The sequence below is a fragment of the Mobula hypostoma genome, chromosome 28 (assembly GCF_963921235.1).
Source record: "Mobula hypostoma chromosome 28, sMobHyp1.1, whole genome shotgun sequence".
In the NCBI taxonomy this organism is placed as follows: domain Eukaryota; kingdom Metazoa; phylum Chordata; class Chondrichthyes; order Myliobatiformes; family Myliobatidae; genus Mobula; species Mobula hypostoma.
Genome location: NC_086124.1, coordinates 28,617,523 through 28,644,464, shown reverse-complemented (window position 1 = coordinate 28,644,464; position 26,942 = coordinate 28,617,523). Strand labels below are relative to the sequence as shown.

General features: G+C 52.6%; 1 protein-coding gene across 1 annotated transcript; it reads right to left on the bottom strand.

Moving 5' to 3' along the window:
- Positions 1-927: 927 nt before the first annotated feature.
- LOC134338820 (twinfilin-1-like) lies at positions 928-21,989 on the bottom strand. Its single transcript, XM_063034896.1, has 9 exons — positions 21,867-21,989; positions 18,173-18,250; positions 14,490-14,665; positions 14,226-14,321; positions 12,315-12,419; positions 11,368-11,493; positions 6,982-7,132; positions 5,036-5,157; positions 928-1,824 (listed from the first exon to the last, which is right to left on the bottom strand). Exons 1-9 carry the CDS (start codon positions 21,889-21,891, stop codon positions 1,669-1,671), a joined length of 1,035 nt encoding a protein of 344 aa, XP_062890966.1. The 5' UTR covers positions 21,892-21,989; the 3' UTR covers positions 928-1,668.
- Between the last annotated feature and the right edge of the window lie 4,953 nt (positions 21,990-26,942).

The following is a 26,942-nucleotide window of genomic DNA, read 5'->3' as shown; positions in this document are numbered from 1 at the left end:
TTTTTCAATTACACACTTACACAAATGAAGTTTGTGTTGGGTTATTGCCGGGGATGGTAATAGGGATAAGCTCCCACTCCCTCTTAAGTGTTCCCAATGGCGTGCGCCTCAAATAGCCTCTGACTACCAAGTCCAGCTCCTGGCCTTCATGTGTAGCTTAGCTACTAAGCCCGGTGGAACCGTTTCTACCGACAGGAGAAGGGGCAAAGTCGAGTTACTGGCGCCTTAAAACCAGTCGCTTCGGGCAGATGGGGCTCGTCAGCCACGGTTGGCAGCTCGTCTAGGAGAAGGAAAACTCTGATCTCAAACCTTCGCTGCCTTGCAGCTGTACCCACTCAAGGGGGAGGCTTTGGGAGTAAACCCCGAGGGAAAAATCCAGATCTGGAATCTCTCCGGCAGTCCTACGTTGAGTTCAACGCTGACAACTCCTGCGATGCTGCCGATGACAGTACAGTTTGCTCTTCTTACCATTATACTCAGGCTTGTGTACCTGGACAGCTAGGACTCAACGTCCATGATTGACCCTGACCAGCAGAGGCCAGTTTGACCCCTTATCCAAAATTCCAAAATCGGAAATGTTTTTAAGTGCCTACATGACAGCACAATTGGAAAATTCCACAAGACGCTGGGGAGATTCAGGCCTCTGCGCACCACACACAGTTCTGAGGGGTGTCCCCTCTCACCCTCTCTCCCCCCTGTTCACGTACCCTGTTGAAGTGTCTGATTATGACTGACCAGCTTGTTAAGACCGTCACTGACGAAAATCCAACACCAACTGGCTGCATCGGTACACACTGTACGTGTGACACAAGACAAAGACTGCTTGCCAGTAGCACCCAAGTTGGGAACGATGGGGATGCTGAACTGTCACGTGGCCGAGGTCGTGACAGCTGACCTCTCTGACGGGTCAAACCACATTATTGTTTCATGCACAAATTTATTAAAAATATTACACCAAATACCTTCAGGCATATGCACAAGCTGTACTTGAAATGTAAATTAATTTGGTGTTCACAGAAAAGTACAGCACAGAAACAGGCCCTTCGGCCAATCTAGTCCATGCCAAACCATTTATTCTGCCGACTCCCATCAACCTGCACTGGGACCATACCCCTCCGTACCCCTCCCATTACGTACCTATCCAAACTTCTCGTTGAAATCGAGCTTGCATGCACCAATTGTGCTGGAGGCTCGTTCCACCCTCTGAATGAAGATGTTTCTCCTTGTGTCCCCCTTAAACTCTTAACCTTTCACCCTTAACTCATGACCTCTGGTTGTAGGCCCAGCCAGCCTGTTTGCACTGACCCCTCAGCATTCGATTTGGCGCTTGGGTCCCGCCTCCAAGCTGATCGATTACATTGATCCAAATATTCCACAGTCTGAAGAAAATCGGAAATCTGAAACACCCCTGGCACCAAACGTTCAATCTGTAATTTCCAAAGCCCTTCCCGTCCTGTAAACGTCCCCCCCACACAAAAAAAACCAGTTCACACGCTCCAAACCTGTGGTTACAAAATTCCCTTTTAATTCTCTGCTCGAGGAACCGTTACTCCTTCCCAGAGGCGGATATCACCAGCTACCCCATCTTTCGGATCCATTCATTCCACTCGGAAGGTCGGGACCCCCCCTCTCCCCCACACCCCCTCCACACGAACTGTGGGGAGGCTGTCACTCGGGTGGGGTCCGGACGATGCGGCGGGGGCCCCTGCGGGACCGGGAGGGGCCCGGCGGCTTGTCGAAGGTGGGTCGGGGGGTGTGCTTGGGGGGGTGAAGCTGGTCCTGGAGGTAGTCGGCCGTCAACTCAGAGCCCTGGTCGATTTCCACCTGGGAGGGAATGGGGGGGGTGGCAGGGAGGTGGAAAAATGGAGGGTACGAAAGGTAGGTAAGGAGAGTGGGGGGGGGAGAGGGGGAGGGGGGAGAGGAGAAGGGGAGAGCCCTGTGGTTAAAACTGCTTTCAACAGGTTCAATGTAAAGCACAAATTCAGTAACTCTACACTAAGTGGCCATTATATTAGGTACAGCTGTACACCTGCTTGTTAGTGCAAATATCTAATCAGCCAATCACGCATAAAAGCACGCAGACACGGTCAAGAGGTTCAGTTCTTGTTCAGACCAAACATCAGAACGGGGGAAGAAACGTGACATAAGTGACTTTGACTGGGGAAATAATGTTGGTGCCAGATGGGGTGGTTTGAGTATCTCAGAAACTGCTGATCTCCTGGGATTTTCACACACAACAGTCCAGAGTTTACAGAGAATTGTGCAAAAAGCAAAAAAACATCCAGTGAGCAGCAGTTCTGGGGGCAAAAATCTCTTGTTAGTGGGAGAGGTCAGAGGAGAATGGCCAGACTGGGTCAAGCTGACAGGAAGGCGACAGTAACTCAAATAACCACACGTTACAACAGTGGTGTGCAGAAGAGCATCTCTGAACGCACAGCAAGTCGAATCTTGCAGTGGGGGCTACAGCATCAGAAAACCACACCCAGTTCCACTCCTTAGTAACATCTCCCTCTCAGGGGGAAATCTGTACACTGACCGGTGTCTCTCAGTCCCTCTCCCTCTCAGGGGGAGATTTGCACACTGACCAGTGTCTCTCAGTCCCCCTCTCTCAGGGGGAGATCTGTACACTGACCGGTGTCTCTCAGTCCCCCTCTCTCAGGGGGAGATCTGTACACTGACTGGTGTCTCTCAGTCCCTCTCTCTCTGGGGAGATCTGTACACTGACCGGTGTCTCTCAGTCCCTCTCTCTCAGGGGAGATTTGTACACTGACCGGTGTCTCTCAGTCCCTCTCTCTCAGGGGAGATCTGTACACTGACCGGTGTCTCTCAGTCCCTCTCTCTCAGGGGAGATCTGTACACTGACTGGTGTCTCTCAGTCCCTCTCTCTCAGAGGGAGATCTGTACACTGACCAGTGTCTCTCAGTCCCTCTCTCTCAGGGGAGATCTGTACACTGACCGGTGTCTCTCAGTCCCCCTCTCTCTCAGGGGAGATTTGTACACTGACCGGTGTCTCTCAGTCCCTCTCTCTCAGAGGGAGATCTGTACACTGACCAGTGTCTCTCAGTCCCTCTCTCTCAGGGGAGATCTGTACACTGACCGGTGTCTCTCAGTCCCTCTCTCTCAGGGGAGATCTGTACACTGACCGGTGTCTCTCAGGGGGAGATCTATACACTGACCAGTGTCTCTCAGTCCCTCTCTCTCAGGGGGAGATCTGTACACTGACCGGTGTCTCTCAGTCCCTCTCTCTCAGGGGAGAGATCTGTACACTGACCGGTGTCTCTCAGTCCCTCTCTCTCAGGGGAGATCTGTACACTGACCGGTGTCTCGGGGGGAGATCTGTACACTGACCAGTGTCTCTCAGTCCCTCTCTCTCAGGGGAGATCTGTACACTGACCGGTGTCTTGGGGGGAGATCTGTACACTGACCGGTGTCTCTCAGGGGGAGATCTATACACTGACCGGTGTCTCTCAGTCCCTCTCTCTCAGGGGAGATCTGTACACTGACCAGTGTCTCTCAGTCCCTCTCTCTCAGGGGAGATCTGTACACTGACCGGTGTCTTGGGGGGAGATCTGTACACTGACCGGTGTCTCTCAGGGGGAGATCTATACACTGACCGGTGTCTCTCAGTCCCTCTCTCTCAGGGGAGATCTGTACACTGACCGGTGTCTCGGGGGGAGATCTGTACACTGACCGGTGTCTCTCAGTCCTTCTCTCTCAGGGGAGATCTGTACACTGACCGGTGTCTCTCAGGGGGAGATCTATACACTGACCGGTGTCTCTCAGTCCCTCTCTCTCAGGGGAGATCTGTACACTGACCGGTGTCTCGGGGGGAGATCTGTACACTGACCGGTGTCTCTCAGTCCTTCTCTCTCAGGGGAGATCTGTACACTGACCGGTGTCTCTCAGGGGGAGATCTATACACTGACCGGTGTCTCTCAGTCCCTCTCTCTCAGGGGAGATCTGTACACTGACCGGTGTCTCGGGGGGAGATCTGTTCAAAGATTAACTCTATTTGCTATAAGCATTCACATAGATTAGGAATTTAGGGGTGTTTGTCAGGGCACGACATGGAGCAAAACGCGAACACTGCGTCTTGAACGTTCTCTTTGGAAATGGGTTCTGTTGGGTTTCTTTGTTTTGTAAAGAGATGACTCTAAAGGTTGTAAAATATATACATACTTTGAAAATAAATGTACTTTGACCTTTGAATAAAGAATTATATAAAATATGAAGTGAGGTGTTGTTTTTTCAGCAGAACAGGGGGACAGAAAGTGGGTTAGAGTGTTTACAATGTAGCGTAGTGACAGAGGTGACATACAGAGGGGGCTGGCTAACGAGGATGGTTCAAATAACTGAAATATTCTCTCGTTATTGCTTATTTATTGATAGTTTCTCTTTTTGTATTTCCACAGCTGCTTGTCTTTTGCACGTGGCCCGTCTTGTGTGGTTTTTCACCGATTCTATCGCGTTTCTTTGCATTTGCTGTGGATGTCTGCGTGAAAGTTAATCTCTGGGCCGTGTGTGGTACTTGGGTTTGGCACAACTTGTTTGTTCAAAACAGCTCCTCCCGACCCTTCGAGACACTCCGCCCAACAGCCCCCGATTTAACCCCAGCCTAACCGCAGGACAATTCACAGCCACCAATTTAACGACCAGCTGGTACGTACGCAGACTGCGGGAGGAAACCGTAGCACTGGGAGGAAATCCACGCGGTCACGGGGACAGTGTACAAACTCCTTACGGGCAGCGACGGGAACTGGTTCTGTAAATCGCTGTTCTAACCACGACGTCTCCTGACTATACGTGCCTTGACGATAAATTTAGTTTGAACTTTAAACTTTGATCAGATTAACTTGATCGGGTGAACTGTTTAAAGAGAACACAAGGGGGGCAACGTCTTCACTTGAGAGTGTGGAATGGTGGATGGGAGAAAGACCTTCAAGCAGGCATGAAGTTTTGTAGGACAGATGATGCCGTGAAGGCAGATTTCTCGTGCGCTCCTCCCCTCCCCACGGTCTCGACCCGTGGCCCTCACCTTCTTTGCGATCTCCAGCCCAATCTGTTGCTCCACGCTGGTAATGAACGGAGCCTTGCAGCTGGAATAGAGCATCCGCTCCTTGATTGTGCAGTTGCTGCCTGGCATTGAGTAGATAAAGACTGGAGAGTGGGAAGGGAGAGAAAAATATTACAGAGGCACGTTCAACACTCCCCCAGAGTTACCGTCCATCGAACACAAAGTGAAGCTCCCTCCACACCGTCCCATCACACACTCCCGGGGTCAGACACAGAGTGAAGCTCCCTCCGCACCGTCCCATCACACACTCTCGGGGTCAGACACAGAGTGAAGCTCCCTCCGCACCGTCCCATCACACACTCCCGGGGTCAGACACAGAGTGAAGCTCCCTCCGCACCGTCCCATCACACACTCCCGGGGTCAGACACAGAGTGAAGCTCCCTCCGCACCGTCCCATCACACACTCCCGGGGTCAGACACAGAGTGAAGCTCCCTCCGCACCGTCCCATCACACACTCCCGGGGTCAGACACAGAGTGAAGCTCCCTCCGCACCGTCCCATCACACACTCCCGGGGTCAGACACAGAGTGAAGCTCCCTCCGCACCGTCCCATCACACACTCCCGGGGTCAGACACAGAGTGAAGCTCCCTCTGCACCGTCCCATCACACACTCCCGGGGTCAGACACAGAGTGAAGCTCCCTCCGCACCGTCCCATCACACACTCCCGGGGTCAGACACAGAGTGAAGCTCCCTCCGCACCGTCCCATCACACACTCCCGGGGTCAGACACAGAGTGAAGCTCCCTCCGCACCGTCCCATCACACACTCCCGGGGTCAGACACAGAGTGAAGCTCCCTCCGCACCGTCCCATCACACACTCCCGGGGTCAGACACAGAGTGAAGCTCCCTCCGCACCGTCCCATCACACACTCCCGGGGTCAGACACAGAGTGAACTTCCCTCCACACCGTCCCATCACACACTCTCGGGGTCAGACATAGAGTGAAACTCCCTCCACACCGTCCCATCACACACTCCTGGGATCAGACACAGAGTGAAGCTCCCTCCACACCGTCCCATCACACACTCCCGGGGTCAGACACAGAGTGAAGCTCCCTCCACACCGTCCTATCACCCTTTTCAGGGCATACGTTAGGTGAATAAAGCATTATCAAAGTTCGTATGTGTTATCATGTATAACCTGCAGGAATGTATTGGTGGTGGTGGGGGGGGGGAGAATGTCAGCGGTAGGGTTTTTTTTATATACAGAGGGTGGTGGGTGTGTGGAACGTGCTGCCAGGGGAGGTAACGGAGAGCAGATACAATAAGGGCATTTAAGAGACTCTCAGCCAGGCAGACGGATGAGAGAAATATGGAGGGGTGTGTGAGATGGAAGGGTTAGATTGATCTGGGAGTATGTTTAAAGACGGGACAATGTTGTGGACCAAAGTGCACTGTCATGGTTCTTAAAGTTCTAAAGTTTCCTGTAAGTGCCATCATAAGTAGACAGGATGATGAAGTTTGTCTCGCTGGCCTTCATCAGTTCGGGCACTGAGTACGAAGTTGGATGTTAGTTTGCAGTTAATGAGCCTGCGTTTGGAATTGTGTGTTCGGTTTGGGCTACCCCTTTATAGGAAGGATGCCCTTCATCAATACGATTAAAGCCATTCCCTTTATATAGAAATTACACCCCTAAGTATTCCCAATACTCTAAAAGCAAAAAATACCCCAATTTCAAACGCAGAGCAGTACAACACAGGAGCAGAACTCTCAGAGCACGATATCTGTGCCAAACAGGACGTGCCTAGATGCGTTGAACAGCCCCGTAAACACCACGATCGTATCTGTGTGTTCCAGCACCCCTGGCAGCCGTTACAGGCACCCACCACTCTGTGGGGGGGGGGAAGGAAAATACTTGCCCTGCAGATCTCCTCACAGAGTCAACAAACTTGTTACGGCCACTCACCCAGCGAATTGAGGGTCTGGCCCTCGTGCGAATGCGTGTACAAGAAAAAGTGCCAGCGGGGGGAGTCGTCGGGAACCTGGCCGGGCAAATCCTCCACCCCGATCGTCCGCTCGCTGACCAACGTGATCACTTCCCGCTCCGTGTCCAGTCTCTGCGGAGGGGCGAGAAGGGAGAGCAGTTTTAGGGAGGAGGGAGGGACAGTGCTCGGAGCCGAATGCAGGAAACTGGGACGAGCTGCAGCATCAGTACGAGGCCTGATTCGGAGATTGTGCGCCATTCTGGTCACCTACCTGCAGGAAAGGCATCAAAAGGGACGGAGAAATTACCAGGCTGTTGCCGGGTCTTAAGAAGCTGAGTTACAGGGAAAGGTTGAATCTGTTCGGTCTTTACTCCCTGGAGCGTTGGGCAGCGGGACAGACAGGTGCTCAGTGTAATCGCTGTACCAGAACCAGCGATCCCACCCGCGGTTCAACTCCCACGGCTGTCTCTCGGGGGGGGGGGAGGGGTGAAATGTTTAAAGAGAACACTCAGGAGTGTGTAATGAGCTGCCAGTGGAAATGGTGGACAAGAGTTTGATTGAAACTTTTAAGAGAAGTTTGGATAGATACATGGATGGGACCGGTATTGGGGAGGCGGGGGGGTTTGGTCTGGGACAGGTCGATGGGACTAGGCCAGGGGTTCCCAGCCTTTATGCATTGGATCTGTACTGTCAACTGAGGGATCAATGGACCCCAGGCTGGTACCCCTGGGCTAGGCAAAATAACATTTCAGTACGGACTAGACGGGCCAAACGGCCTGTGACTCCATGAGTTAATGGGAAAGTTTGGCCAGAGGGATTTTTATTCTTTGACAGGGCCCGAGAATGAAAAGTTACACCATTCAGTAGTCTGATAGCAGCGGGGTGGCAGCTGCCTCGAGCCTGGTGGGACGCACTTTTGGGCTTTTGTATCTTCTGCCCGACGGGAGAAGGGGGGGAGAGAGTGTCTGAGCTGGGTGGGGCATTCGATTGTGCCGGCTGCTTTACTGAGGCAGTGGGAAATGCAGACCGAGTCCTGGAGGGGAGGCTGGTTTCTGTGACCTGCTGAGCCCTGTGTCCACAACTCTGTGGTTTCTTGGGGGTCACAGGCAGAGCAGCTCCCACACCGAGCCGGGACACATCCAGACGGAACGCTTTCTACAGACAGGAATTCCAGAGCAACACACACAAAGCGCTGGAGGAACTCAGCAGGTCAGGCAGCAGCTACGGAAACGAATAAACGGTCGATGTTTCAGGCTGAGACACTGCACCAGGATTGGGAAAAAAGGGGGGAGGACTGGGGGGGGGGGGCGGTGTGGAGGGGAAGGAGGTGAGTGAGAAGGTGACGGGTGAAGCCAGGCAGGTGGGAAAGGTAAAGGGCTGGAGAGGAAGGAATCTGATAGGAGAGGAGAGTGGACCATGGGAGAAATGGAAGGAGGAGAGGGGACCCAGGGGAAATAATAGATAGATAGAGACTTTATTGATCCTAAATGAAATTTGTGTCACAGTAGCATTACAATTATAAATATTTAAAGAGAAGTACAAAGAATAAAAAGTAAGTTACCTCAAACAGTCTAACAGGAGGAGTCATCACTCCCCCAGCTATATGTTGCCTCATTACAGAACCAAGGATAAGAGTGATCTCGATAGAGCTCACTGGAGCAGTGCAGTTATTTTAGTCTATTACTAAAATGTTCAGCCAAGGTGGCATGCAGAGGGTGAGAAACATTGTCCAGAATTGCCAGGATATTCCGTGGGGTCCTTTGTTCTACCACAGCCTCCAGTGTGTCAGGTTTGACTCCTATAACAGAGCCAGCCATTCTAATCAGTTTATTGAGCCTGTTGGCATCACCCACGTTGATGCCATTGTCCCAGCACACTGCTGCATAGAAGATTGTACTGGCGACAACAGACTGGCAGAACATGTGAAGGAGTGGCCTGCATACTCCAAAGGACAGCAGTCTCCTCAGGATTTTAGGTCGGGCCCTTTGTTCTCCAGGCAGGTGAGAAGAGGTGCATTGATAGAAACGGGTAAGGTTTGACGGGGACACGCTGAACTTCTTTAGCCTGCTGAGGAAGTGGAGGTGTGGGTGAGATTTTCTTGGCCGTGGAATAAGGAACCTTGGCTCTCAAGGGATATTGCAACTCTGACAAAGAAGAAGAGGGAGTTGTTTGACATGTATAGGAAGCAGGGAGCAAATCAGGTGCTTGAGGAGTATAAGAAGTGCAAGAAAATACTTAAGAAAGAAATCAGGAGGGCTAAAAGAAGACATGAGGTTGCCTTGGCAGTCAAAGTGAAGGATAATCCAAAGAGCTTTTACAGGTATATTAAGAGCAAAAGGATTGTAAGGGATAAAATTGGTCCTCTTGAAGATCAGAGTGGCCAGCTATGTGCGGAACCCAAGGAAATGGGGGAGATCTTAAATAGGTTTTTTGCGTCTGTATTTACTAAGGAAATTGGCATGAAGTCTATGGAATTAAGGGAAACAAGTAGTGAGATCATGGAAATTGTACAGATTGAAAAGGAGGAGGTCCTTGTTGTTTTGAGGAAAATTAAAGTGGATAAATCCCCGGGACCTGACAGAGTGTTCCCTCGGACCTTGAAGGAGACTAGTGTTGAAATTGCAGGGGCCCTGGCAGAAAGATTTAAAATGTCGCTGTCTACGGGTGAGGTGCCGGAGGATTGGAGAGTGGCTCATGTTGTTCCGTTGTTTAAAAAAGGATCGAAAAGTAATCCGGGAAATTATAGGCCAGTAAGTTTGACGTTGGTAGTGGTAAGTTATTGGAGGGAGTACTAAGAGACAGAATCTACAAGCATTTGGATAGACAAGGAGTTATTAGGGAGAGTCAACATGGCTTTGTGCGTGGTAGGTCATGTTTGACCAATCTGTTGGGAGTTTTTCGAGGAAGTTACCAGGAAAGTGGATGAAGGGAAGGCAGTGGATATTGTCTACATGGACTTCAGTAAGGCCTTTGACAAGGTCCCGCATGGGAGGTTAGTTAGGAAAATTCAGTCGCTAGGTATACATGGAGAGGTGGTGAATTGGATTAGACATTGGCTCAATGGAAGAAGCCAAAGAGTGGTGGTAGAGAATTGCTTCTCTGAGTGGAGGCCTGTGACTAGTGGTGTGCCACAGGGATCAGTGCTGGGTCCATTGTTATTTGTCATCTATATCAATGATCTGGATGATAATGTGGTAAATTGGATTAGCAAGTTTGCTGATGATACAAAGATTGGAGGTGTAGTAGACAGTGAGGAAGGTTTTCAGAGCCTGCAGAGGGACTTGGACCAGCTGGAAAAATGGGCTTAAAAAATGGCAGATGGAGTTTAATACTGACAAGTGTGAGGTATTGCACGTTGGAAGGACAAACCAAGGTAAAACATACAGGGTTAATGGTAAGGCACTGAGGAGTGCAGTGGAACAGAGGGATCTGGGAATACAGATACAAAATTCCCTAAAAGTGGCGTCACAGGTAGATAGGGTCGTAAAGAGAGCTTTTGGTACATTGGCCTTTATTAATCAAAGTATTGAGTATAAGAGCTGGGATGTTATGATGAGGTTGTATAAGGCATTGGTGAGGCCGAATCTGGAGTATCGTGTTCAGTTTTGGTCACCAAATTACAGGAAGGATATAAATAAGGTTGAAAGAGTGCAGAGAAGGTTTACAAGGATGTTGCCGGGACTTGAGAAACTCAGTTACAGAGAAAGGTTGAATAGGTTAGGACTTTATTCCCTGGAGCGCAGAAGAATGAGGGGAGATTTGATAGAGGTATATAAAATTATGATGGGTATTGATAGAGTGAATGCAAGCAGGCTTTTTCCACTGAGGCAAGGGGAGAAAAAAACCAGAGGACGTGGGTTAAGGGTGAGGGGGGAAAAGTTTAAAGGGAACATTAGGGGGGGCTTCTTCACACAGAGAGTGGTGGGAGTATGGAATGAGCTGCCAGACGAGGTGGTAAATGCGGGTTCTTTTTTAACATTTAAGAATAAATTGGACAGATACATGGATGGGAGGTGTATGGAGGGATATGGTCCGTGTGCAGGTCAGTGGGACTAGGCAGAAAATGCTTCGGCACAGCCAAGAACGGCCAAAAGGCCTGTTTCTGTGCTGTAGCTTTTCTGCGGTTTCGTGGTGTCTCACGTGGCTGGACCAGGACAGGCCGTTGGCTGTTGGAATTTGGGGTCTCGCCGCGCAGACTTGAGAGCTGAAAGCTTACACTGGCTGCTACAACTCACACGAGCGTAGACAGAGAGGTCTCGATGGGAGGCACGTCGCCTAGTGGAATGGAGAGCTAGGGGCTGGGCCCGGGCTGCGACAGGGGAGAGGGGATAAGATCGCGCAGGTCGATGACACTTTCACCAACGTACCAGTTGGACGTACGATACCGCCTTCGACTTCAGACGCTGCAGGGCGCGGAGGGCCTCGTCCTCGATGGGGAAGGCCATGCCCTGGAGGGTGGGGCGCTTGGAGTCGACGTGGACGTCCGTGTTTATCTGAGGGAGAGGCCACTGGTCTGAGCAGAAGGGAGGGGAAATGTGACTGACCACCCCCCAACCCTCCCTCCGTAAACCCCACCAGTGGCCCCCGTGACTAAACAGCTCTCCGACCACCATGACCCCCTCCTTCCCCGTCTCTGCGACCTCTCCCTCCCCTATATGACACCTCTCCCCTCCTCCATGAACCCCTCCCCATCTCTGTGACCTCTCCCTTCCCTACACCCCACCCCATCTCCGTGACCCCCTCCTTTCCCTTCACCCCTCCCCATCTCCGTGACCCCTCCTTTCCCTTCACCCCTCCCCATCTCCATGACCCCTCCTTTCCCTTCACCCCTCCCCATCTCCGTGACTCACCCCCTCCCCTACACCCCTCCCTGTCTCCATTACCCCTTCCTCCCTACACCCCTCTCCATCTCCGTGACCCCTCCCTCCCCTACACCCCTCCCCGGCTCCGTGACCCCCTCCTTCCCCTACACCCCTCCCCATCTCCGTGACCCCTCCCTTCCCTGTGACCCCTCCCTTCCCTACACCCCTCCCCGTCTCCGTGACCCCTGCGTTCCCTAAACCCTTCCCCATCTCTGTGACCCCTCCCTCCCCTACACTCCTCCCCATCTCCATGACCCCTCCCTTCCCTACACCCCTCCCCATCTCTGTGACCCCTCCCTTCCCTACACCCCTCCCCGTCTCCGTGACCCCTCTCTTCTCTAAACCCTTCCCCATCTCTGTGACCCCTCCCTCCCCTACACCCCACCCCATCTCCATGACCCCTCCCTCCCCTACACCCCTCATTTCGGGAAGTCCCCCCACCCCACAGTCACCTCACTGATCTTGATCTGTTGGAGCTCCTGTTCGGCATTCGTGAGTGGAGCGGGGGCTGCCTTCGAGGTCAGGTACTTGCAGTACCCCTCCAGGGTCACCTCGTCCTGGGACGGGGAGGGGGGGGCACAAGAACGGTAAAGGAGATACACAGAAAGAGGCCATCACTTCCTTCATCTCCCCTCTCCTTCCCTCCTCCCTCCTTTGATCCCTTCCAGAAACAGGCCCTTTGGCCCATCTGACGTATACTGCCCAGGATTTCCCTGTCGGCTGCTCCCATTTGTCCTCCTTTGGCCTGTTTTCCTCTCAATCTTTCCTGTCCCTGTAGCTTCTGTGTGGAAAACCCTCCCCTCTCCCCTTCAAACTGTGCCCTCTGGTTCTGGAATCGTCAAGCCTGAGGGGGAGAGACTGTGCACGCTCACCCCATCTGTGCCCCTTGGGGTGGAATGCACCAGGGTAAGGTCACCCTCTCTGGCTCCTGCACTCCAGTAAATGAAGCCCCAACTCAGCCAACCTCCCTCCATAACCCAGCCCCTCGCGTCCCGGCATCATCCTCGCAAATCTCCTCGGCCCTCTTTCCTGCTCAGCGCAATCTCGATGGAAGCACAGCGACCGAGCTGCGCACGACGGCACGGGGCCGTTGCAGAACGGGAGGGCACGACGAGGCCACCCTCACTCAGGGTGGAGGAGCAACACCTTGTATTCTGCCTGGGTAGCCTCCAACCTGACGGCATGAACATCGATTTGTCTTTAACTCACATGCTTTGGTCCTGTCCTCTTTTGGAAAAATATTGGAAAGATATTTTTGATATTATCTCAACAGTTGTATGTTTTGACTTACAACCCCATCCTATTACGGCAATTTTTGGATTGCCAATGGTAGAACATAGATCTTTATCTTCTTCAGACTGTCGGATGATTGCATTTGTTACTTTAATGGCCAGAAGATCTATTTTATTGAACTGGAAGGAAACCAACCCTCTCACTACATTCCAGTGGTTTTCCCAAACTATATTATGCTTAAATTTAGAAAAAATTAGAAGTGATATCTTTGATCCTTCGGTTAAATTTGAAGAGACTTGGAAACAATTTATTCAACATTTTCATATGATATAATTTGACCTTTCCAAATCCTTCTTATTAACTTAAAATATATGAATAGAGGAGCAGAGTTGACGACATTACTGGACGTGTTCGATTTAAGATATTGGTCTCGCCTTGATTTGTTCCATTTGCTTTTTTGGGTTTAGTATTTAGTTCTTCTTTTCCCCCTGTTTTTTGGGGGGTTTTCTTTGTATTCTTTTTCTTTTTTTCTTTATGATGAATTACATTGTGAGTTTGGAAGTCTATTGTACCTACGTTATCTCAAAATCTTTTCTGTATATGTTTATTAACAATAAGATTATTCCAATCTCTCTGTATCAATATTGTTATTTTGTTTATAACTTTGGAAAAATTAATAAAAAGATTTAAAAAGAAAAGAAAGAAAATCGAGTTGTCCTTCCGGTAAAAAAACAACTTCCCCTCCCCTCTTCCATTCCCCGCTCGGGCCTCTCACCCCATCTCAGCTGCCGATCACACCCAGGTGCTCCCCCCTACAGTCCACTCTCCTCTCCGAACTGATTCCTTCGCCCCCAGCCCTCGACCTTTCCCACCCACCCGGCTTCACCTGTCACCCTCCAGCCAGCCTCCATCCCCTCCCTCCCCACCTTTTTATTTTGGGGTCTCCCTATTTCCTTTTCAGTGCTGAGAGGGGGAGAGAGGGGGATAGAAGGGGGGCTTTGGGAGGGGGGAATGAGAGTGAAAGAGTGAACAAAGAGGGGGGAGAGAGATAATCACAGGAGAAAGACAGAAAGGAGGAGCAGAGATAGATTCAGCAGTCATCCCCCCACCCCTCCCGTGCGGGGTCTTACCAATGTGGTGGCATGGATTTCCTCCTTGATGTGGCCCCCGCCGAATCCCTTCTTCAGGGCGGCCTTGCTTGAAGCGTACAGCATCTTATCGTGCAACTGGGTGGGGTGGGGGAGAGACCGGGTCAGTGTGCAGCCCACTCCCGTCCCGCTGAACCCCCTTCCTCCCCTCCCACCCTCTCCCCCATTTCCTTCATCCCACCGCTCCCCTCCCCTCCCCTCACCAGTCCCTCTCCACCACCCCCCCCCCACCGGACCCCCGCTCACCTTGGTGTTCTCGGGGATCAAGGTGAAGAGCACCCACTCGGGCCCCAACTCGTTGTGGCTGTCCAGCTGGTACAGGACGTAACCAGCGCCCTCTCGCATGGCGGGCTGCAGCAGCCCCTCGAACTCGTCCTTCCAGGAGCCCTGGCTGGGGCTGCACGAGCCAAGCACCAGGGACTCTGCAACGGGAAGGGGTGGCGCGTGTGTGGGGGGAGGAGCATTCCAGGAGAGTCCCACCCCACCCCCCGCCCTCTGAACCCTGCCCCTAACCTCTGCCTCGGGCCCCTCCCCGCTAGCACAGCAGGGCCCCGCCCTTGGCCAGAGCTCTGCCCCACACATTAACCCCACCCTGAGACCCTAACCCTGCCCACAGCCCCCCTGCACCTCATCTTGAACCCCTCTCCCCCTCCTTAACCCCACCCCAAGCTCCATACCTGCCCCACCCTCTGTCAATGCCTCAGAGCCCCCCCTCCACCTGACCCCACCCCACCCCGTCATGACCATCCCTTGAACCCCCCCATCATTGCCACCCACCCAGCTCTGAACTCCGCCCCTACCCTTAACCCCACCCACACCACCGCCACTCAGTCAGAGCCCCGCCCCCCCGGCTACTCCACAGACAGCACCCCCTCTGGCCGCTCGGCACGGCAGCTGCTCCCCGTGCTACTCCACAGACAGTGTCCCCTCTGGCGGTTCGGCACGGTGGCTGCCCCCCCCCGGGCTACTCCTCCGTGGACTCTGTCTACACTTCCCACCGTCTCGGGGAAGGCAGCCAGAGTCGCCCAAAGCAACACACACACACACACAATGCTGGAGGAACTCAGCAGGCCAGGCAGCATCTGTGGAAGTGAATAAACAGTCGACGTTTCGGGCCGAGACCTTTCTTCAGGACTGGAGAGGAAGGGGGAAGAAATGCCAGAATAAAAAGGTGGGGGGTGTGGGAGGGGGAGGAGGAGCGTAGACCTTTACTGTTCGTGGCGGGTCAGGGAAACTTCGTAGGTCAGCGCACAGGTACTTGCTGGTGCAAGTTCACGTGCTCTTCTGATGAGACAATAAAAGTACAGATTCTCTCTGTGACTACATGATCATTATTACTAATGCAAATCAGAATCCTGCTTACTAACCAGAATTCTCCTTATTATCACCGACCAATCAGAATTAAACTTATTATCACCAACCTACAGGTGTGTTGGTGCGTGGCCAAGTGGTTAAGGTGTCGGTCTAGTGATCTGAAGGTCGCCAGTTCGAGCCTTGGCTGAGGCAGCGTGTTGTGTCACTTAACCACACGTTGCTCTGCGACGACACTGGTGCCAAGCTGTATGGGTCCTAATGCCCTTCCCTTGGACAACATCAGTGGCGTGGAGAGGGGAGATTGCAGCATGGGCAGCTGCTGGTCTTCCACACAACCTTGCCCAGGCCTGCGCCCTGGAGACCTTCCAAGGCGCAAATCCATGGGCCCATGAGACTAACGGATGCCGATATTATAACAGGTTGTGATCTCCAAGAGGAGGCTTGTGTGCCTCAGTGACCCAGAGGGCTACGTTGTCTGGAGTCAGGGCTTTATGCTTTGGCTCTTGGTAGGGTCACCCACACCAAACAGGCCAAAGGGTAGAGGCCAGACTAAGAGCGGTCCACCGGTTCTAGGTTCGGGGGTTCGGCTCTGGGCCAACAACCCCGACTGGTAAAAAGAAACTGTTACGGGAACAGCAGTGAAGAATTTTCTACATCTGAGTGCGACGGTATTCCTGAGTCTCCACCCGGGACTTGCATGACTGACGGTAGTGAAAACCGAGAGGAAGCTGCTGACACGATGAAGGAAGCCCTGAACACTGCCAGGGATGGTTCATTGCCAGTCTAAACACCAGCAGTGTTACAGTCAAGCGGAAAGAGGATATGTCAAATATGTTGCTTTGTAGCAGCAGGGCATTGCAAAAAAGAAAGATTTATTATTAATTGTGAAACTGAATTGCTGAGGATCAACACTGGCGCACATCAAAGACGCTTCTCCCACCTGCTCTGGCCTCTCTACCCCCACGTGGCCAGGCAGAGCTCAAACGCCTTCGATAAGCTCACTGGTGACACCACTTCTGCCGGAATCTCTCGGATGGTGACGAGGAGGCGTACAGGAGCCAGACGCATCAGCTGGCAGAGTGGTGTCGCTCGACGTCGGTGAGACCAGGGACTGGATTCCGGTCTCGGGAAGGCCAGCTCAGGTGAGCGCACACCCGTCCTCGTCGGGAAAGTGGGAAAGCGCGGGCAGTTTCAAGCTCCTGGGTGTCTATCCCAGGCCCAACATGATGCAGTCACATCAGTGACTACACTTTGTAAGATCACAGAACAGGACAGTACAGCACACAATGATGTGCCAACCTTCTCAGCAACTACTCTAAGATCAGTCAAACCCTTCCCTCCCACAAAACCCTCCACTTTTCAATTATCCAGGCACCTCGCCAAGAGTCTATTAAACACGCCTAATGTATCTGCCTCTACCACCAGCCCTGGCAGGATGTTCCACACACTCACCACTCTCCGTGTAAGGAACTTAACAGTACAGGCCATTCAGCCCACAATGTTGTACCAAGCTTTCAGGAGCTTGAGGAGATTCAGTCTCCGGAGAATGAAAAGCACGTTTCTGCAGATGTACCGTGGGTAGTGCTGTCTGCGCCCGGTGCGCAGGTCTCACAGGCAGGCAAAACCGGGTGAGGGTAGCCAGCGGCCTCGTACCCCAGTGGGACAGGGACCTGCCTGTCCTCACACGTGAACTCGGCTCCTGCGGACCGGGAGGCTGAGATTTACAGCGAGGTCTGACGGCCGGGGAGGCAGTTCTGCAGCGAAGGGCCTGGGACACCGCAACCAGGGAACGCCACAGTCCGTGCCCTCCTTTGAACCACTGGACCTTGGAAAACTTCCTGACTTCCTGACGCTGTCGCACATGATGGACAACCAACACCCTGCAGAGCGTTCCAGCGGGAGGCTCCACTACGCAGGATCGGAAAGAGCTGCAGAAAGTTGTAAACTCGGCCAGCACTGACCTCCCACCATCGAGGAGATCTTCACGAGGCAGGGCCTCAAGAGGGCCGAACCCACCACTACAGAAGCTCCTTTTGGCCCATTGGCCTTTTAATTTATAATATTCTGCACCCGCCCTGCTCCAAGATATTTCTGTGTGTCCATGAAACCCCCTCCCTCCCCTACACCCCCTGTGACCCCCTCCCTCCCCTACAGCCCTCCCATTCTCCGACAGCCCCCTCCCCGTCTCTGTGAATTGAACCCTCCATCCCCTACCCCCCTCCTGTCTTCATGACCCCCTCCCTCCCCTACACATCTCTGTGACTCCCCTGTCCCCATCGCCGTGACCCCCCCTTCCCCATCTTCGAGACCCCCTCCCTCTCCCCTACACCCCTCCATGTTTCCGTGATCCCTTCCCTCCCTTACACCCCTCCCCAGCTGTAGACCCTCTCTCCCCATCTCTGCAAATCCCCCCCCCACCTAACACACCTCCCTGTCTCAGTGACTCCCCTCCCTCCCTCCCTCTCCGGGACCCTACAGACCCCTCCCTGTCCTCGTGACCCCCCCACCCTTCCCCATCTCCGTTACCCCCTCCCTCCCTGTCTCCGTGCACCTTCCCCCAGTCTCCTTGCCGGGTAACAAGGCAAGGAGGGGAGATTCCGTGCGGAACGTGATACCTCCTTGGATGAGGACTCGGATCATCCGAACGGAGCCATCCTTCGACTTGGAGAAGAGGTCCAGCAGATCCTGGGACGCTGTGGATTTATAGAGAGGATGGCGGGTGGGGGGGGGTGGAAGAGAAGAGGTTGGGTGGGGTTAGAGCTTCAAGGAGCAATATCAACTGCCGACCCATCCCGCAGAGGAGTTGCTGCCCGCGCGATCCTCCTCGCCCCCTCTGGGGATGGGGGGTGGGGAGGCTCTGCAGGCCCCTCCCTCGTTGCCCCTTGAGGAGGTGCTGGTGGTGGGGCGCTTCTCGAACCACTGAGGTGTAGAGTTTTACAGGAGGTGTTTCAGGGAAAGGAACGGTGCTAAGGTGTGTGTGGGTGAAAGGGAGGAAAGGGATTTGTTTCGCCGTTGTTATCATAGAAAACCACCCCTCAGAAACAGGCCCTTCAGCCCATCTACTCTGCCTAGTCCCATCAACCAGCTACTGGAGCAGAACCCTCCAATCCACGCACTGATCCAAACTTCTCTTAAACGTTGAAATCAAACCCACACCCACCACTTTTCCAGGCAGCTCGTTCCACCCTGTGAGTGAAGAAGTTCCCCCTCATGTTTCACCTTTCACCCTTAACCCATGACCTCTAGTTGTCTCACCTAGCCTCAGTCCTAACCTAGTCTGCTTGCATTTACCTCCTCCATACCCTCATAATTTTGTATCCCTCTGTCGAATCTCCCCCATTCTCCTCCACCCCAGAGGATAAAATCCGAACCTGTTCAACCTTTCCCTCAAATCCTGGCACAAACTTGTCACTCTTCCAATCTGATTAATGCCTTTCCTGCAGAACCGCGCACAATACCCCAAATTTGCCCTCACCAACGTCTTGCAGACTTCAACATCCATCCCAGCTCCTGTATTCGCTACTCTGATCTATGAACGCCAATGTGTCAAAAGCTTTCCTCATGACCCTGTCTACCTGCGGTGCTATTTCCAAGGGATTCTGGGACCTGTATTCCCAGATCCCTCTGTTCCTCCGCACTCCTCAGTGCCCAACCACTCACCGTGCAAGACCTACCCCGGCTGGTCCTCCCAAAGTGCAACACCTCACACTGGTCTGCATTGAATTCCATCTGATATTTTCCCGAGTCAGAATCTGGTTTGATATCGCCGGCCCACCTTTGTGTTTGCTGTGTTGTTCCGCTGAACCTTGTGGGCTTGTTGTGTTGGCAGAGGGGTGGGTGGCGACACCGTTGGCACAGGGGGTGGGCGGTGAGACCGTTGGCACGGGGGTGTGTGGCAACACTTGCAGGCTGCCCCCAGTACACCCTTGGGTTGTGTTGGACACATTTCACTGTTTGTTTTGATGTACAGCTGACCAAATCATCAAGCTGAATCTGTCGGGCTGCCGTGTGTCCTGTAGACTTGGTGGGGAGAGGGAACGGGTGTGGGTGGGGTGTTATCAGGTGGCCCCCAGTGTGTTAGACAGTATCGAGCTCCTCGCGAGTTGTTGGAGCCGCACTCTCCCCAGGCAAGTGAAGAGTGCCCCGTCACACTCCTGAGCTGCAGAAGGGGAGAGAGGTAATGTGGCGGATGTGGAGTGCGTGGACCAACTCCACCCGGAGAAATGGGGAGTGTCCTGTCACACTCCTGACCTGCAGACGGGGAGAGAGGTAATGTGGCGGATGTGGAGTGCATGGACCAACCAACTCCGCCCAGGCAAGTGGGGAGTGTCCTGACCTACTCTTGACAAAAGCCTTGTAGATGGAGAGGGGTTCACGCTTTCTTATCAGAGAAACGGACAGCTCCACTGATTTCTCACCAACATTTCTCCCCGGAGCACGAGGGACTGAGGGGAGATTCGATGGAGGGATACAAAATTACGAGGGGTATAGCTAAGGTAAGTGCAAGCAGGCTTTTTCCACTGAGGTTGGGTGAGACTAGAACTAGTGGTCATGGGTAGAGGGTGAAAAGTTTAAGGGGGACGCGAGGGGGAGCTTCTTCACTCCGAGAGTGGTGAGTGTGGAATTAACTGGTAGAAGGGAGTTCAATTATAACGCTCAAGAGAAGGTTGGCGAAGTACATGGAAGGAGGGGGCATATGGCCCAAGGCGGCTCAAAGGGACGAGGCAGAATAATAGTTTGGCATGGACTAGATGGGCCAAAGGGCCCGTTTTTGTGCTCTTACTCTAAGAGAATTGGTGCTGGAGCAGGGAACTGAGAGATTTGCTATTACAAGAGACCGACTCTGGCAGGGAAAAGAGGAAGGAGGTTTGTATATTAAAAGAACACAGTCCTTTACTCAGAACCTCAGTGCTCATGAAAAGCTGTGAGCAAGCTAGAGGCACCAGGTTGGATTGAGGAAGGGCCCAACCCTGAGCATATCGTTCGAGAAATGGCAGCAACAACACGGTAGAGAGGGAGACAGGGAGGGGTGTACAGGGGAGACGGGGGGGTGCACGGGGACAGTGAGACAGTGAGACCGATGGGGGGGTGCGCACGCGGACGGGGAGACCAGGGGCGGGGCGCACAGGGACGGGGAGACTGGGGGGGGCGCACAGGGACGGGGAGACTGGGGGGGCGCACAGGGACAGGGAGACCGGGGGTGGGGCGCACAGGGACGGGGAGACCGGGGGTGGCGCACAGGGACGGGGAGACCGGGGGGGGGCGCACAGGCACGGGGAGACTGGGGGGGGGTGCACAGGCACGGGGAGACCAGGGGAGTGGGTGTGGGCAGTGGTGTATAGAGGCCAGACGGAGAGGGAGGGGGTCACGGAGACGCAGTGGGGGGGCAGGGTGTGGGTGTGGGCAGTGGTGTATAGAGGCCAGACGGAGAGGGAGGGGGTCACGGAGACGCAGTGGGGGGGCAGGGTGTGGGTGTGGGCAGTGGTGTATAGAGGCCAGACGGGGAGGGAGGGGGTCACGGAGACGCAGTGGGGGGGCAGGGTGTGGGTGTGGGCAGTGGTGTATAGAGGCCAGACGGGGAGGGAGGGGGTCACGGAGACGCAGTGGGGGGGCAGGGTGTGGGTGTGGGCAGTGGTGTATAGAGGCCAGACGGGGAGGGAGGGGGTCACAGAGACGCAGTGGGGGGGCAGGGTGTGGGTGTGGGCAGTGGTGTATAGAGGCCAGACGGGGAGGGAGGGGGTCACGGAGACGCAGTGGGGGGGCAGGGTGTGGGTGTGGGCAGTGGTGTATAGAGGCCAAACGGGGAGGGAGGGGGTCACAGAGACGCAGTGGGGGGGCAGGGTGTGGGTGTGGGCAGTGGTGTATAGAGGCCAGACGGGGAGGGAGGGGGTCACGGAGACGCAGTGGGGGGGCAGGGTGTGGGTGTGGGCAGTGGTGTATAGAGGCCAGACGGGGAGGGAGGGGGTCACGGAGAAGTGTGTCGGGGAGGAAGAGGATCACAGGCACGGAGCGGGGGGGGGTGGAAATTGGGGCCAGACGGGGAGGGAGCGGATCAGAGACCAGGGGGGGTGGGTGGTTGTGGATATAGGTGCCAGACGGGGAGGGGGGATGCTCCCTCCTTCACCACCGCCTCTCCTGCGAGTCCGAGACGGTGCACGCTCCTGTAAACACGGTTTCGGGACTGCGCGCCCCGGCATCACGGGACCCGATTGTGGGGCGGGTGCGCGAGCCCAGAACCCCCACGCCCAACAACCCCTCCCTACGGCGCGGGTGCCCGAGTTCCCGAGCCATGCGCGTTCCAGTTCCCACCTGTGACTCCGGACTCGAGTGACATGTTACCCGCGCGTCCGTGATTTCCCAGCCAAGCAGCACTTCCGGGAACACCGCCCTTAAAGGGGCGGGGCCCGGCGGCGGCGGGTTCCGCCGACACGAAAAAGCGTAATGGGCGGTGCCTGTTGCTGACTCCGCCTTTTAAAGGGGAGGATCCCATCCTTCCGGCCGCCGGCAAACAAACAAAGCTTCCTATAAAGGAGAAGTCTGCCAGGAGTAAGAGATCCCACCCCCCACTGTTGTGGCTGGAGATGAACTTTGTGGAAGTGAGCCTGCCTGCACCCTCCTCATTAAGAATTTGTGGAGTTTCATTCAGTAGAGACTCCTCCAATTTTCTGCAGATGTACCACAGAGAGCTTTCTGATTGGTTGCATCAGCGCCCATTACAGAGACTCACATTGCACAGGATCTCAAAGGAATATTGGTTGGCTCCACTACCACCTGGTACGCAAGAAAAAGCTGCAGAAAGTTGTAAACTCAGCCATCATCGAGCATCACGAGCCTCCCCACCACCGAGGACATCTTCAAAAGGCAACACCCATTATTAAGGACCCTCGTCGCCCGGGACATGCCCTCTTCTTATTGCTACCAACAGAGAGGCAGTACAGGAGCCCGAAGACCCACATTCAACATTTCAGGAGCAGCCTCTTCCCCTCCGCCATCAGATTTCTGAATGACCCTCTCATTATTCTCCTTCTGCTCTTGTTTTTTTTTGTAACTTTAGTTTTCATAAACACACACAAAATTCTAGGAACTCAGCAAGTCAGGTAGTGTCCATGCGGGGGGAATAATCAGTTGTCAGGGTGTATTCTGGAGTTATGGAAAAAAAATATTTCAACAGCATCCCCAGTCTTCAGACCTGAAGGTGGATTGTAGATTCAATTTAAAATGCAGCTCTGAACAGTGGCGCTGCAGACTGGGGTTCATTGCAAATCCATTCACCTGAGATGTCTGCATATGCATGAATGCAAGCTGGAGAGATGGAGGTAATGAACACTCATTGTGGGTGTGTTGGAGGGGAAGACCCAGATATTTGAAAATTTACATCCAATTCAAAGGAAGCTTTGTAGATATGGTGTAACTATGGAATTGTCCTGTTACCTTTGTTCTTTAGCAGATATAGTGTGATGTAATATTGGGTCAGGAAGCCTCTTCTTCCAACAGTGTCTCGAGTACGATGCTGGTTTGTTTTGCTGAATAAAGACCTCTATATCGCTAGCTTCTGTGTCTCCCAGTGACTTCATTTACAATGGCTATTTCAGGCTGAGACCCTTCATCCAGAGACGTGGCTTGCATTTTTTGAGTATGGCTTAAGGCCAGGTCATTGGGTATGTATGTTTTTATTTATTGAGATACAGGCCCTTCTGCTCCTTTGAGTCACACTGCCCATCAATCCGATATAATTTACAATGACCAATTAACCTTCGGACTGCAGCAGCAAAGCAGAATGCGGAGAACGTACAAACTCCTTACAGGCAGTGGCGGGAGTTCTACAGCCGCAGAAATTCCAGAGCAACACACACAAAACGCTGGAGGAACCCAACAGCGAAACAGCTCGTGAACCAGCGCAGACAGATGGCTGGACACAGAGGTAGACAGACAGACAGATAAACAGAGTGAAACATATAGACAGGTGAACAGGTAATTATGTAGATAGACAGATAGATAGAATGAGTCAAAAAGGAATAGTGAGGTAGTGTTCATAGACCATTCAGAAATCTACTGGCAGAGGGGGAAGAAGCTGGTTTTTGAAATAAAAACAAGGTGTCCAAGGACACCCCCCCCACAAATCCAGTGGTTCCCACAGGGGGGAGGAGGAGACTGTGCTGAAGAGAGTGCAGAGCAGATTCACCTTCTACAACTTCTTTCAGTCCGGTGCAGTAGCTTCCCCATACCAGACAGTGATGCAGCCCGTCAGAATGGTCTCCATGGTACATCTATAGAAGTTTTTGAGTGTATCTGTTGACATGCCAAATTGCTTCAAACTCCTAATAAAGTATAGCTGCTGTCTTGCCTTCTTTGTAACTACATTGATGTTGGGGCCAGGTCAGATCCTCCGGGATCTTGAAACTGCTCTCTCCACTTCTGATCCCTCTATGAGGATTAGTATGTGTACCTTTGTTGTACCCTTCCTGAAGTCCGCAATCAGCTCTTTCGTCTTACTGACATTGAGTGCCAGGTTGTTGCTGCAGCACCAGGAGACCCAACCTTTTGTAGTATTATTATTAGGTTTTACCTGTACGAAGATGAAAGTATCTGATCAGCAAATCATGTGCTGGAAACTCAGTGCATAAAAGCATGCAGATGTGGTCAAGAGGTTCAGTTGTTGTTCAGGCCAAAACATCAGAATGGGAAAGAAATGTGCTCTTAGCGACTTTGACCATGAATTGATTGTTGGTGCCAGACGGGGTGGTTTGAGTATCTCAGAAACGGATTTGGGATTTTCACACACTACAGTCACTGGAGCCGGGATTCCTAACCTTTTTAATGCCGTGGACCAATACCATTAAGTGAAGGGTCCATGGAACTCAGGTTGTTAACCCCTGCTCTAGAGTTTACAGAAAATGGTGTGAGAAAACAAACAAAAAAAAAATCCAGTGTACAGGAGTTGTGTGGGCAAAAATGAGAGGTCAGGGGGAATGGTCAGACTGGTTCAAGGTGACAGTAACTCAGATAATCACGTGTTATAACGGTGGTGTGTAGAAGAGCCTCTCTGAACGCACAACACATCAAACCTTGAAGTGGATGGGCTACAGCAGCAGAAGATCATGGGCGCACACACACACACACTCAGTAGCCACTTTACTAAGTACAGGAAGTATCTAATAAAGTGGCCACTGAGTACAATTTATATACATTTTTTTTTACAGAGAGTGAAATTAGACCAAAATGTCTATTGCAGTGCAAAGTTGGTCATCGTGTGTTACTGCCCCATGGCAGTTGTGCTCGCTGGTTCAACAAACTGAATGGTTGAAGGGATGTACCTGGCACTGTAGGACTTGGGGCTTCTGAACCTCCTCAGAATTTGGTTTATCATCACTGATATATGTCATGAAATTTGTTTTTTTTTATACTTACAGCAGTACTGCAATACATAAATGTACTACAGATTATAATAAGAAATATTAACATATTAAATAAGCATTGCAGAAGTAGTGAGGTGGTACTGGGTTCATTGTGCATTCAGGGTGGAGGGGAGAAAACGGATCCTGAAATGTGTGTGCCTTCAGGCACCTGTACCTCATCTCTGATGGCAGCAATGTCCTGGGTGATGGGGGCCCTTAATGATGGATACCGCCTTTTTGAGGCATTGCTTCTTGAAGATATCCAGGATGTTGGGGAGACTGGTATATACCCAAAATTTACAACTTTCTGCAGCTTATTTCCAATCCTGTGCAGTGCAACCCCCCCCCCCCACCCATATCAGGCAGTGATGCAGTTAGAATGCTATGGAGAGACAAGAGCAGAATTAGGTTATTTGCTCCAAGCTGAAGTGCTCAAAACTTCAGAGGTGACTTTGCTGACAAGTAGGGGCATCAATTGAACCATGTGCCAGACTCAAAATATTGAAAGATGTCATTGCAGGTAGTGAAATGATATTGAATCACACGCCATTAATGTGGCACACAAGAAGGGCTTTATGGTAGCATAATGGTTAGCGTAGCACTTTACAGAGCTGACAACAGCAGATCAATGTTCAATTCTTGCTGCTGCCTCTGAGGAGTTTGTACACTCACAACTGTGAGAGTTCCCTCCCCATTCCAAAGATGTACAATCAGGGTATGGGTTCATGAACTTGTGGGTACTCTGTGATGGCACTGGAAGTGTGAGGCAACACTTGCAGGCTGCCCTCAGTAGGGTCCTTGGACGGTAGTTCGATGTATTTCACTGTGTGATTCGACAGGTAATCTGATTTACCTGGAGTCTGGCAAGTGTCCTCCAGGAAGGAGTGCCTGGTTGTGAATGTGAATCTACCTAGAGAGCGGAGCACATCTGGTGAAGGGGCTTTTCCTGTCCATTCCGGGGCAGCTCCCTCACCTTTGGTCTCCACCTGCTACTCAGCTCTCACCCGTGGCTCCAAGTCTGCGTGCAGCAGTGGCCACACCACAGTACACCGCTTGGACAGGCAGGTCTCATACCCTGGTGAGACAGGGACACGTGTGCTCCAGCAGACTGGGTGGATGAGGCCAACAGTGAGATCCAATGGCCAGGATCAGATGGTTCTGCAACACCACATGGAGAGTGAAGAGAATGAGGATGCACAGAAGTAGTCATGGCCATCCACTGCAACCAAGGGAAACCCCAGATGTAAAGACTACTTGTATCTCTGGACCCAGACTTCCGAGGTCGAGAGTGGTACTACCCCAGTGCGACAGCTTTTCCATTTTAAAACTCCCCCCTCCCACAGGTTTCTACATGCAGTTCACATAATCGCAACTGCACACGTCTGTCATTGGTGGATATGACAGACAAATCATTGTCAACCTGTCAGCAGTCCAAACAAGTCAGACAGGAGATGGCATTTGTAGGGGTTTGAACGCAGACTTGTCTGGAGACTGCAGTGGTGGGGAAAACCATTTGGATTTCCCTCTCACACGGGGAAGGAGAGGAGGGAAGAGTTGTGAATCACTGCCACTGCCTTCTTCCCCTTGAAGGATCTCTGAGAAATCTTCCTTCGCACCAGCCTCAGCTAAATCCCTAAAACAAGTTGCAGGACAGGCAGGTATCTACGAAGGGGAGTGAACAGTTAACATTTCAGGCTGGGAGGGCAAGGAGTACGAGCTGGGAGGTGATATGTGGAAAAGCAAAAAGGGCTGGAGGAGGAATCAGGTACAAGCGGAAGGTGGGCAATTGTGGAAGCAATGCCAGGCGTGCTGCCCCTCAGCTGGAGTATTGTGTGTGTTTCTGGACACCTCAATGTAGGGAGCAGGTGAGATGGTGCAGAAGAGCTTCCTGCACAACACTGCCTGGAACACAGCACTTGTTATGAGGAGAGACCCGAAAGGCTGGGTTTATTCTCTCTGGAATGGAGATCTCCCTACCTGATAGAGGTAG